The following is a 13513-nucleotide window of genomic DNA, read 5'->3' as shown; positions in this document are numbered from 1 at the left end:
TGAGTTAAAGCTAAATCGAAAACAACAACAAACTGCCAACAAAAGAATTTGTAAATGTCCAAGAAATCATTAAGAAACCAACGAAAAAAAGAGAGCGAAAGTCTTCGCTTCGCAAATGTGCAATAACTTTTATCTAACATATATAGTATAAATACACACAGAACGAACTTCCAAAAACTGTCACCCAGTTACAATTTACATAGATAAATATATATATGTATAGATCACAAATCTATATTCAAAGCAAAAAAGATATCTTTTCGGTTTGTTTTGCGGTTTCTTTTTTCGTTTGTTGAGCAGCTTTTGCAGAGAGGTTCTTTTGTTTTTCGGATTTATGTAATTTTCAGCTTTCGCCAAGCGTGAAAGTGAAAGAGTTATATAAAGGCATGTGTCAAGAATGTTTTGAAAGTTTTGTAATAAAATTTATTGCTCGAAAGCACAGCGCACTAAAAATGAGATTTTGTGTTGAAAGTTTTGCTTAAGCCTATAACAAATACGAAGTTTACGATGTTTTGAGCAATGCATGGAACGCATACATATGATGACTTATAGTGTGTACTTGTAATTTATGTTTATCATCTCGACTATCCTCTAAGTTGTATCATTAAAATTAAAGTCAGTGTATATGGAAACATAATCAAAAATAAAATTATATATATACATATATGTGTATTTTAACGTAAAAATCAAAGAATTCAACAAATTGTCTTTTTTTCTGTGGGGAAAGTGAAGCTTTTATCTGGGCACCAGATGCACCCAGTAACCACTCTGAGGAGTCAATTGGAAGCCGCGGGAGTCGCTCATCAGATCCTTGACTGTCTTGGGTGAACGTTCGATTCTGTACTTTAGCAACAGATTGTATATCATAGCCTTGGCCTGCATCAGAGCATAGCGATTGCCTGCATCGAAAAGTAGTATTAAAAATAATGCATTCCGATTAAAAACTATTCTATGGACTTACCAATGCAATTGCGAGGACCCGCTCCAAAGGGTAGATACGTATATGGCACGATGTTGTCTTTGTTTTCGTCACTGAAACGCTCTGGATCAAACTTCGCCGGATTGGGGAAGTAACGATCATCCCAATGCAGACCACCAATGGGAATGTTAATGCGGTCGCCTTGCTTAAACTCAAAGATGACGTTGCCATCGTCATCCTTGAGAGTGTAATCCTTGGAGCACAAGCGATCGGTAGCAGCAGCCAATGCCCACTTTCTCAAAGATTCTGAGACAACCATGTCCATGTATTTCATCTTCATGACAGCATCGTAATTAAGTGGCTGACCCTTCAGTGATTCATGAACTTCTTTGATTTCCTCGTAGAGTTTTTGTTGCACATCTGGATTCAATAGCAACTCGTAAGATGTGGTGCAAATGAGACTGGCATTATTCTCGAATGCAGCAAAGAAGAAGATGAAGCATTGAGCAACCAGCTCATCATCAGTCCAATTTTCCGTTGACTCCTTCTTAGCTTCCATAAGCAACTGAATCATGTCTGGCCTCACAATGTTGTTCTCCTCCCGCTGCTTCATGGTATCGACAACGAGGCGTATGAAATAATCGGTCTTACTCGGATCGAAGACACTGAATCCCAAAAACTGTTGCGAAAATTAGAAATGTAGCAATTAAAGTTATCGCATACTTTAGGAGCTGTCTTACCTTGAAAAGTTGAGGTAAAGTGGCTGACAGTAAAAATTTGTATATAGCCTTGCCACGGAAGAAGGCAATAGATTGACCAATCTTGAAGAACTCATTGTTGGGCTCCTTATAAGAGCTAACCTTTAAACCGAATGCTGTTGTTGCAATCAAATCATTCGACAATCGGTTGCAAACTTCCTTCATCTCCACCTCGAAACCTTCGCCTGACTTGGCAGCTGTTCCCTTCTCCTTCAGATGATCCATACACTCGGCAAAACTCTCGTTCATCAGGCTGAACATGGTGCGCATTTTAGCAGCTGTAAATACTGGAGTCAGAGTGTTTCTCATGTGCTTCCATCGTTGATCCTTCATTATGCTCAACATATCATTGACAAGGCGCTCCTTGGTGCTGAAGAAGACTTGATGATTCGGAAAGTGATCAAAATCCTTGATGGTTATTTTCTTAATAATCTCTGGATCGTTCAATTGAATAACCGGAGTGCGAAAGTTGAAGAGGCCCACGAGTTTGCTGTGATATGAATCTATATTTAATTTTTAGTTACTAAGCATACATTTGACTTTACTCACTGTTGCCTTGTGCGTGCATAGAACTCTGCCATAAGCTTTTGAAACGAACATCTGGCAAGAAAGATATCAAGGTTATTGCCAACCAGAGGATATGGTTTCTCGAATGGCAATCCACGCTTAATAAATTCATCATGGCCAGCAGTTAACCATTTGTAGGCCCATAGGAAAAGCAGGCCCACAATGGGTAAAACAATAAACAGATCCATATTCGTTAAATTGAATATGACCTTGAAAAGTGCGGCAATAATAACTGATTCCAAACAGAATGCTCAAATCGAACTGAATTTCATTAAATGAGCTAACCCGCTTTTATACGTCGGCTCTCTGTGCTTTCAAACATGAAACATATGTACATCCATATATGTACATCCATTATATACCTTTATCTATTCGTTTGTAGATTGGGTTTGTCGCGATAATGTGCGCACTTGAATCGCCTAGTCTCAAGATCGAGGCAACAACAAAAAAAACCTGTTTAGAATTTGTTGATACTTTGTTGTTTCCAAATGTTACTTTATTCTGCCGGCAGAACGCACTCTCGCACAATGTTTTCAAAGCTCTATTTGAAAGAGCCAATCAGAACTTTTCGACTATCTTATACTCTTTGTGTAGTGTCAAATATAGATAAGAGTGTTTGCTACTATTTCTGAATCATTTGACAGGCATTTTATTGAAGATATCAATCAATTCATATCAATATAATTGAAAAATATATTATACAAAATTAAAAATTTGCAATTATATTTATTTGTTTGCAATACACTGTTGCTAAAGGGTATCAGAATGGTTAATTTATGATACTTTTTATCCTTGGTAAGTTATGGCCTTAATCATTGTTGAGCATAGCTAAATTTAATTTAAATCGTATGTATAGGTCATAAATGACTATGCAATGACTGAGCCATAGCTTTTCCCACGTGACTCAAGTGCTCCAACCTCTTGAAGTACTTATAATTGATAATAAATCAGTACATTTGAAATATGTTTTATTTTACTACTATACGATAGCAAATTTATTGATTTCAAAATTTTAAATGTCCCACTTGTTTTATCAGCTACTAGCATTTAAAATAGTTTGGTAAAGAGCAACAAATCGTCGTTCTCACAAATTGATCAATTGCTGCTAGTTAAATAAATTACGAGATCGAGAGAGTTGCTCTCTCATATATGAAACTCTCTGTTGATTGTTGACAACACAAAATTGAGAACACTCATTTAAATTCGCTGTATGTACACATTAGTTTGTTTAAATATAAATTCATTTTACGCGTTAAGAATTCTCAGAATCACCTACGCCTAAGACCCTTTAATTGGCGGGGAAATTACTTGATTATCTACGCAATAACGATTGAGTTTAGATAAAATAAATAATAACTTTATTATCTATTAAATGTAAAACAATGTAATAACATTTACATCCACATTGTAATTGTATATGTAAAGCTATAAAGAAATATCCACATAAATCTAAAATTAGTTTAGTACCTTGCAATTAAGTCCTCTGACAATATACCACTTGAAGCTTTTAATGTTTTGAGTTCAAGAGGTGCTCCAAAACAAAAGAGGTTCACCGATAAGAAAAAAGAAAGAACGATTTTACGATAATAGTAATTTTTTTACTAGCTACAGATAAAATAAATGGCTGATGCAATGGTCAATAGCTTTTTGCAAATTAAATTAAGATAGGTCAGTTTCTAAAATTTCAATTGTGTATTGATTGATAACCAGTTATTGTTGCCAAACAGAAAGTTGCTAATGTGCTATATAGATAGGAGGACTATCACATTATAGTCAACTTTTGGGGATAGTTTGTATATAGCTTAAAGCATTCATATAAGGCCAATGATCTTGAGACAAGTGGGAGCGCTTGTTCTATTCATATGATTAATTGAATTGCAGTTGGAATATGACATTCATCAAAACCTGATTCTAGTTGGCCTTTCTTTCAATTTTCACGCTGATGTAATCTCTGAGAACTTTAAGCTTAAGTTGTGCTATTCATATTATTGACTCTAAAACTATGACATAAACTTCTGCCGAAACAAAACAAATAAAACTAGTCAAGAAACCGCTCAACATTTACGGTTTGAATATTTTAGCATATTGACCGATACCTACCACATGGAATACGTCTTGAATAGGCAATAGCACAAAGACAAACCTAATACAAAGTTGGAGTTGGCAAACGTAAACGTAAACAGTTAACACAGCAAATTAGCCCCGAGCGTTGTAGCAAAATGTGTGTAATTAAATATTTAGTCGGTTTGCTTAGCTGCCCATCGAAAGATGGACGTTTACTCGACTGCTTCGTTGCTGGAGTTTGACTGGCACATTTCGAATTTAGAAATTTACAAACTGCTCTTGTCATGTGTCGCCAGCAGACAAGTTGAGTTGATTATAGGGGAGAAGCAAGTACATTTAAAGTCCATGACATGCTCAAATTTAATGTCGGCAAACAAAACAATTTGCAGCTCTTTATAATAATAAAATATAATTCAAGTTTTGAATGATTGCTTTATAAATGCATTTATTTCCGATTTAATATAACCTAATCCACCAATTACTTATTTTATTATATACTTATTATAATCTTTTACCAGACAGCTATTGTTTTGTATTACCAAGCAATAGGTTGGCAGCTGAATTTTAGTATAGGTAACATATAAGTATCTTAATCAGTCTTCAAGCTGATAAAGTCTATATGTGAATAAACCCCATACTAATTGTCATCGACATCTTCACAATTGTTGGCTTTTTTTTAAGTTTATCGAGGCACAAGATGCACCCAGTAACCATTCTTGGGTCCCAACTGGAATCCAACCGAATCGCTCAACATATCCTTCGATGTCTTGGGAGATCGCTCGATTTTATACTTCAGCACCAAATTAAAGAGCATGGACTTTGCTGTCATCAGGGCGTAACGATTACCTGCATCGTAAGTAAAAAAATAATTATTATAAATATTATTTAGTTAAATTATAAAAGCTCACCAATGCAGAGACGTGGTCCTGAGCCGAAGGGAATGTAAGTATAAGGTATAATTTTATCTTTGTTTTCTTCGTTGAAGCGTTCAGGATCGAATTTATGAGGATTGGGGAAGTATTGCTCATCCAATTGAATACCAGCAATTGGCACAAATATTCTGTCACCTTTCTTGAACTGAAACAGCGTAGAACCATCGTCATCGCGCAGTGTATAATCCTTGGAACAAATACGATCAGTGATCGGGGCCAAAGCCCACTTTCTCAGGGATTCCGACAAGACCATGTCCATGTATTTCATCTTCATGACCACTTCATAGCTAAGTGGCTCCCCATTCAGCGCATCATGGGTCTCTTTCACCTCTTCATAAAGTTTCTGCTGCACATCCGGATTCTGAAGCAACTCAAAAGCTGTTGTGCAAACTGATAAAGAGTTGTTTTCGAAAGCCGCAAAGAAGAAAACGAAACACTGAGCCACAAGCTCATCCTCAGTAAAATCTTTTCCAACCTCCTTCTTGGTTTCCATAAGCATTTGAATCATATCCGGCCTGACGATATTGTTTTCCTCGCGATATTTCATCGTGTCAATGACAAGTTTGGAAAAATAATTAATGCTCTTCGGAGGTAGAACTTTGACACTCAGTAACTGAAATATAAAATTGCCATCTTAAAAAGATGTTATTCTACAAAATTAATAGATTTACTTACGTCAGCTAGCCAGGGCAATGACTGCGCCAACATGAATTTGTAGAATGGCACCCCTCTTAGGAAGATAATCGATTTACCAATTTCATAGAAATCATTTTTGGGTGATTTGTAGGAGTTGACTTTCAGACCGAAAGCAGTCGAAGCTATAATGTCATTGGACATTCGGTTGCACAATTCCTTCATCTCCAATTCGAAGCCTCCGCCAGTCTTGCCAGTTGTCTTGCCCTTCTTGTCCAGGTGTTCCATGCACTCAGCAATACATTCGTTCATCAGGGGAAACATGGTCCGCATCTTGGATGCGGTGAAGGAAGGCGACAGAGTGTTCCGTACATTTTTCCATTTCTGATCGGTTAAGGAGCTCATCATTTCGTGCACCAGGCGTTCTTTCTTTGGGAAAATCGTTTGGTGATTGGGAAAGTGATCAAAGTCCTTGACGGTAACTTTCTTTATAACCTCAGGATCAATCAAAATAATAATCGGTGTAAGAAAGCTGAAGAAGCCAGCTAGTTTGCTAAAATATTTAATCACTTTAGAAATTTTCAAATTTGAATTAAATAAGTAAAAGTGCTTACTGTTCTCTATTGCGGGCATAGAACTCAGATAGGACCTTCTGAAATGAGCCCCTTTCCAGGACTAGGTCCAGGTTATTACCCACAATTGGCAAGGGTTTTTCATAAGGCAATCCTCGCTTTTCGAATACATTATGGTTTGCAGTTATCAATTTGTAAAGCAAAAGCAAAACCCCCACCACAGACAATATAGTAAGTATTTCCATTTTAATTGTTCTTAACGATTTTCTAGTTATTACGCGAACTGTTCAGCTGGAACTGAATTGTAGGTAGGCAGAGGGCTTGCTTTTATAGTCCGACTATATGTACAGCTTTAAGAATTATCAGTAAAAGCATCGATAGATAAAGGTAAAACCTTTCAAGCACAAATTTTGCTGAATAATGTTGGGTAGGCAAGACTGAAAGTCCCACAGCATGTGCTCCTTAGTATCTTGCAAAATATAAATTTATATTTTATTGTACGTCATTGCACCACGTAATAGCGAAATTGATTGGTGCATTCTAACCGGTTTTGTTAACATTTATAAATGAACATCGAACTATATTAAGAACTAATATACCCACCATGTTGAATATGCGTTGGTATTATAGTAAGTGGTATTAGTGGTAGCAAAAAACGTTTTCCTGACGCAACGGTTCATTCATATTTTAGTTTGTTAAATAGGGACCGATTGTTTAGGAAGCAAAGTTCTTTGCGTTAAGTTTTTTTTATTATTAACGTCATTAGGGATATAATACGTCAATATTATTATGAGAGCATTATCTTTCATATCTACATACTTGTAATGAAGCTTTTTAAATGTATATTTTATACTGTTCATTGCAAATCTGGAAATGAACTACATAGCAAAGCCTTGAAATTATACATATATGATTTCGTGTTTTCTGTGATATAGAATAAGCGGCAATTTTGTGTCTTTTTCTTCCCTTTTGGTCAAATATTGTATTACAATATATTTTAAAATTTCTTTCAATTTAAATACATGAATTTCTAATACTTGTTAACCTGCAAACATATAAGAGGCTTAACGACTTCGAAGAGGACCAGTTACCTCACTAGTTATTCCCAGCTATGCTCTCAGCGAGGCTCTCGTTTATTAGACCAAGCAAGTTGCGCATTTGAGCAGAAGTAAAGGTTAAGAACAAGGTGTCTTGCATGTGCTTCCCTCGTTGATATTTTAAGCGCTTTAAAAAAATATGTGCCGGTGCTTCGGAGAGTAATAAAATAATACTAAAAATTAAATGGAAAACTTAAAAAGATAAAGACAACTGGCAGTCGTGTGGCTGTTTAAAACTCAGATAGGACTCAGGACATTCTCTTTTGAAAATAATTGTCATATTGTAACCTTCAATTTTCAATTATATAAAAAAGGAAGGAAATTTGAAAAGTAATTTAAAATTTGTAGAGTATTTTCTAAGATTTTGTAGAAAGTATCTAGAGAATATAAGTAAATATCACCCGCTGTTTTGATTGGCTACCAATAAGCTGTCGAGCTATCTCCGCACTCGTGATATAAAAAACAGAGAGAGAGCACAAAAGTTTACTACACGGTAATATTTGTGCGATTATAAAGTTATCAACCAACTGATAATAATTTGGCTGATGAAATGCAGCACGTGCTTATTAAATATTCGTTGGATAGGTAAAGGTTTTATTAAACATGCTAGAATTCATTATACACCCATTACTAGTTTCTTAAAGAGGTTTCATTGAATTTTTAGAAGGGCCTAAATATGTTTTTTTACTAATTTCATATTCGTAAACTGATTATCTTAACGTCAAGTTTTGGACAATGTCATTCAATCGTTTCAATTTTTCACATTGCCTCCCCTGTGCTAGCAATAGCAATTCAAGTACAGGGTATTTTCCAGTTAATCATTGTTGTGGATATGTAGTAAAAAGTGAATTGAAAGCTAATTGATTATATTTGTGATAACACTTTTTTGCCAATTCATTTCATGCAAGCAAAATGTTGCAATTTTCCATTTCTACTATATAAAATAAGAAAATACACAATATTTCTAATTGTAATTCTTTTGATTACATACAAATAACAAATACACATTTCAGCGATAAGCGAAATGAGCTCGACTGATTGATATGATGGCTTACTGTAAATAGTTGTAACTTTTTTTTTAAATTATGGATACATTTAAAAATATGTAAAATCTCCAAATAGGAATAAACTTATGTTTCTTTCGGTAGAATACATATTAATTGTTTCCATAGTAACAGCTAAGCTCTATTGTTTCAGAAAAAGCTTGATTTTAAGAGTATCAAATATTTAGTATTAAATTTTATATATAGACTTGGATTGACTCCCACATTTTAGTAGCCAATAGTTAAAATGCGCAACACTCTAATTCTTTTTGCGCTTAATTTGGTAATAGCTTTCAACCTATCTTAAAATACGGAAGTAAATAATGAACTAAATTTTAACTAATGAATATTCTTTCAAAGAAAGCCATTTATTCTCAAACTAAAAATGTGAGAGTTGCAATAAATCCTGGTTTCTTATACACAAATGTCTGCTTAAGGCTGGGAATCGAATAGTCAACACATTGCATTTAAATTGATCCAGCCTATCATATTGGTAAGCAGCTTCAAATGTTCAACCAAAAGTTGACTGGCTGTCGTGTGGCTGTATAAAACTCAGATAGGACATAAGAGATTCTCTTTCGAGAATACCTGTCATATCCAGCAATTGTCTATTATACAAAAGAAGAAAGAAATCTGAAGTCCCTTAAAATTTGAAGAGTATTTTTAAAGATTTTGTAGATAGTATCTAGTGAATACAAATAATTATGCCTCGCTTTTTTGATTGGCTACCGCTAAGCTGTTGAGCTATCTCCACACTCATGATATAAAAAAACAGAGAGAGCACAAGAGTTTACTACACGGTAAAATTTTGTGCTCTCTTTCTGTTTTTTAGAGAGCAAAAAAGATTACTACACGGTAACATTTTTTGGATTATAGAGTTATCAAAAAAATAATAATAATAATAATAATATGAAATATACGTTGGCTAGGTAAGGGTTGTATTAAACATGCTGGAATTCAGTATACAAACATTTATATTTTCGTGAAAAGGTTTTACTGAATTTATAGAAGGGCATACATAAGTTTATATTAATTTCATATTCGTATACTATTATCTTAACGTCAAGTTTTGGACAATATCTTTTAATCGCATCATTATATCACAATGCCTCCCCGCGGAAGCGATAGCAATTCAAGTACAGGGTATTTCCCATTTAATCATTGTTGGGATCTGTAGTAATAAGTCAATTGAATGCTGATTGATTATACTATATATGTGATAACACATTTTTGCCAATTTATTTCATGCTAGCAAAATGTTGTAATCTTGGATTTCTTCAACATAGAATATAAAAGTACATAATATCTCTAAATGTAAGTGATTTGGCTCGATTTTTGTTTGGATCAACGTTCGGTTAAATATATATATATTATATTAATTTTTTCATATTAACAAATGAGGTCTATTGATGCAGAAAAAGCTTTTAAGAATTTAATGTCATTATTAAGTGTTATATATAGACTTGGATTGAGTACCCTCAGTTTATTCGCCAGTAGTTAAAATGCGCAGCACAATTATTATTTTTGGAGTTCTCTATCTATGGATAGCTTTCAGGCTATCCCACAATGTAAGGAAAATTGTAAAATACTCAATAAATTTTTAATTAATTAATATTTTTCACAGGAAGCAGTTGAATTTAAATTCACGAACGCAATTTGTGAGACCTACAACGAGTCTTGGTTCATTATACACAAATGTCTGCTAAAAGCTGTAAATCGAACAGTTAATACAATGAATTTAAATGGTACAATTTTACATCCAGCTTATCGTATTGGAGTACAACTGCAAATGTTTAAAAGAGCTAATGGGTACAAGCCTTGGCTAATTAATATCCATCTTGATGCGTGCAGGTTTGTCAAGTCACAGTATAATCCTTTTGCAAAAGTAGTTTTCGGTCTTTTTAAGGAGTTTTCCAACTTTAACCATTCCTGTCCCTATGTGGCAAGTATTTTACGTGAATTATACCCTGAACCAATACAATTTTATAAATAACTCAATCGCAACTTAAGTTTGTAATTTGTTTGTAATTTATTGGTGCAGGGTATTAACATATGCTTGTGATTGCAAATACAATACAATGGTTATTAACAGGGTCATCAAATAGTCGAAGGATTTTACTTGAGGCCGAAATTATTGCCGCATGCAATTCCATCTGGCAATTACTTATTATCCATGACGTGGTATTTTGACAATAGACCACAATTTATAACGAAATTATATTTCATTTATATGGAAGATTTGTAAACTTAAAAATTAAATAAAAAATACAAATATTTATAATATGTTTTATATTTTTAGAATTTATATATATTTAAGAATACTTAAAAGTCAATAGTAAATGAATTTGAATGAGCCAATGTAATATAAAATTATATAATATATTTATCACAGAATACGGTTTGTTGAATTATTAAGATGTGATTATTTGTAGAACCTTTAGTGCTCAGAGATAAATAGTTATTGAAAGTTGAAATACGTATCTACTGCCAGCAGCATCTGAATGATACTATCCATCTGAAATATTGATCAATTATTTGAAGTTCCGATTGCAAAACTAGCAAATAAAGAATTGAGCGATAAGCTCAACGAATTCATTTTTAAATAAAGATGTCAGTTACTTGTCTGTAAATCGTAAATAAATATCCATCTTCTGGATATCATATATATACAATAGAAATATTTGTATGAGTAATTCATTGTTGTAGAGCAACATTCGTTTGAGTACAAATTAAATGCTTTGATATTAAAAAGTAAAGTCTATTGAAGCAGAAAAAGCTTTTAAGAATTAAATGACATTATTAAGTGTTATATATAGACTTGGATTGAGTACCTTCAGTTTATTCGCCAGTAGTTAAAATGCGCAACACAATTATTATTTTTGGAGTTCTCTACCTATGGATAGCTTTCAGGCTATCCTACAATGTAAGGAAAATGGTAAGTTACTCAATAAATTGTGAATTAAATAATATTTTTTCACAGGAAGCAATTGAATTTAAATTCACGAACGCAATTTGTGAGAGCTACAACGAGTCTTGGTTCATTATACACAAATGTCGGCTAAAAGCTGTAAATCGAACAGTTAATACAATGAATGTAAATGGTACAATTTTACATCCAGCTTATCGTATTGGAGTACAACTGCAAATGTTTAAACGGGCTAATGGGTACAAGCCTTGGCTATTTAATATCCATCTTGATGCGTGCAGGTTTATCAAGACACAGTATAATCCTTTTGCAAAAATTGTTTTCGGTCTTTTTAAGGAGTTTTCCAACATTAACCATTCCTGTCCCTATGTGGCAAGTATTTTACGTGAATTATACCCTGAACCAATACAATTTTATGAATAACTCAATCGCAATTTATGTTTGTTAATTATTGGTACAGGGTATTAATATATGTTTGTGATTGTAAAAACAATACAATGGTTATTAACAGGGTCATCAAATAGTCGAAGGATTTTACCTGAGGCCGAAATCATTGCCGCATGCCATTCCATCTGGCAATTACTTATTATCCATGACATGGTATTTTGACAATAGACCACAATTTATAACGAAATTATATTTCATTTATATGGAAGATTTGTAAACTTAAAAATTAAATAAAAAATACAAATATTTATAATATGTTATATATTTTTATATTTCATATATATTTAAGAATCTTTAATTTATGTTGTGGTACTTAAAAGTCAATAGTAAATGAATTTGGATGAGCAAATATAATATAAAATTATATAATATATTTATCACAAAATACGGTATATTTAATTATTAAGAAGTGATTATTTGTAAATCGTAAATAAATATCCATCTTTTGGATATCATATACATACATACAATAGAAATATTTGTATGAGTAATTCATTTTTGTAGATCAACAGTCGGTTGAGTACAAATTAAGTGCTTTGATATTAAAAAGCAAAGTCTATTGAAGCAGAAAAAGCTTTTAAGATTTAAATGTTATTATTAAGTGTTATATATAGACTTGAGTACCGTCAGTTTATTCGCCAGTAGTTAAAATGCGCACCACAAATATTATTTTTGGAGTTCTCTATCTATGGATAGCTTTCAAGCTATCCTACAATGTAAGGAAAATGGTAAGTTACTCAGTAAATTTTAAATTAATTTATATTTTTTCACAGGAAGCAATTGAATTTAAATTCACGAACGTAATTTGTGAGAGCTACAACCAGTCTTGGTTTGTTATACACAAATGTCGGCTAAAAGCTGTAAACCGAACTGTAAATACAATGAATGTGAACAGTACAGTTTTACATCCAGCCAACCATATTGGAATACAAGTCCAAATGTTGAAAAAAGCGAATGGATACAAGCCTTGGCTATTTAACTTCCATCTTGATGTCTGCCGATTTGTGAAGACACAGTATAATCCTTTCGCGAAAATTGTTTTCAATCTGTTTAAGGAATTTACCAACTTTAATCACTCGTGTCCTTATATGGTACGTATTTTATGTGACTTTTACCCAATTCCAGTAATACAATATAATGATCATTTGTAGGGTCCTCAAATAATCGATGGATTTTACCTAAGATGGACGTTTCTGCCGCATGCTATCCCATCTGGCGATTACTTATTATCGCTAATATGGTTTTTTGATAAACGACCACAATTTATAACTAAAATATATTTCACTTATGTAGAGGATTTGTAATATAATAAATTTGTTAACACCCATTTCTACATGCGAGAAAAAGTTTTCTAATCGATTGATAATTAAATCTTGTAATTAAGTAAGGATGAAGATAATATCATGTATGATTAATAGTAGTATTAAGTATTTGAGTATTAAGTATATGTTTGTTAAGAGAGGTACAGTTGAGTGTGGTGAGATAACTGCTACTCATCTTCAAAAAAAGAAAAATAGTACGGAAACGCTGATCAAGAATATATATACTTTATAAA

The 13513-nt window shown here is 33.2% G+C and overlaps 3 protein-coding genes across 3 annotated transcripts; 2 read left to right on the top strand and 1 right to left on the bottom strand.

Annotated features, from left to right (window-relative positions):
* Window positions 1-649: 649 nt before the first annotated feature.
* Window positions 650-6712, bottom strand: LOC133846080 (uncharacterized). Its single transcript, XM_062280821.1, has 8 exons — window positions 6488-6712; window positions 5916-6426; window positions 5217-5853; window positions 4996-5154; window positions 2227-2494; window positions 1660-2167; window positions 962-1598; window positions 650-899 (listed from the first exon to the last, which is right to left on the bottom strand). Exons 1-8 carry the CDS (start codon window positions 6688-6690, stop codon window positions 736-738), a joined length of 3087 nt encoding a protein of 1028 aa, XP_062136805.1. The 5' UTR covers window positions 6691-6712; the 3' UTR covers window positions 650-735.
* Window positions 6713-11384: 4672 nt separating this feature from the next.
* Window positions 11385-12175, top strand: LOC133840661 (uncharacterized). The gene is made up of 3 exons (XM_062272613.1): window positions 11385-11508; window positions 11566-11883; window positions 12023-12175. Exons 1-3 carry the CDS (start codon window positions 11443-11445, stop codon window positions 12173-12175), a joined length of 537 nt encoding a protein of 178 aa, XP_062128597.1. The 5' UTR covers window positions 11385-11442.
* A 433-nt stretch (window positions 12176-12608) lies between these two features.
* LOC133846077 (uncharacterized) lies at window positions 12609-13262 on the top strand. Its single transcript, XM_062280818.1, has 3 exons — window positions 12609-12674; window positions 12732-13049; window positions 13110-13262. The coding sequence occupies exons 1-3, from the start codon at window positions 12609-12611 to the stop codon at window positions 13260-13262; spliced, it is 537 nt and encodes a 178-aa protein (XP_062136802.1).
* Window positions 13263-13513: the final 251 nt, after the last annotated feature.

This window comes from Drosophila sulfurigaster, chromosome 3, assembly GCF_023558435.1.
Source record: "Drosophila sulfurigaster albostrigata strain 15112-1811.04 chromosome 3, ASM2355843v2, whole genome shotgun sequence".
NCBI classification, from domain to species: domain Eukaryota; kingdom Metazoa; phylum Arthropoda; class Insecta; order Diptera; family Drosophilidae; genus Drosophila; species Drosophila sulfurigaster.
The sequence above is the reverse complement of the archived record's forward strand: the minus strand, read 5'-3'. Positions and strand labels throughout refer to the sequence as shown.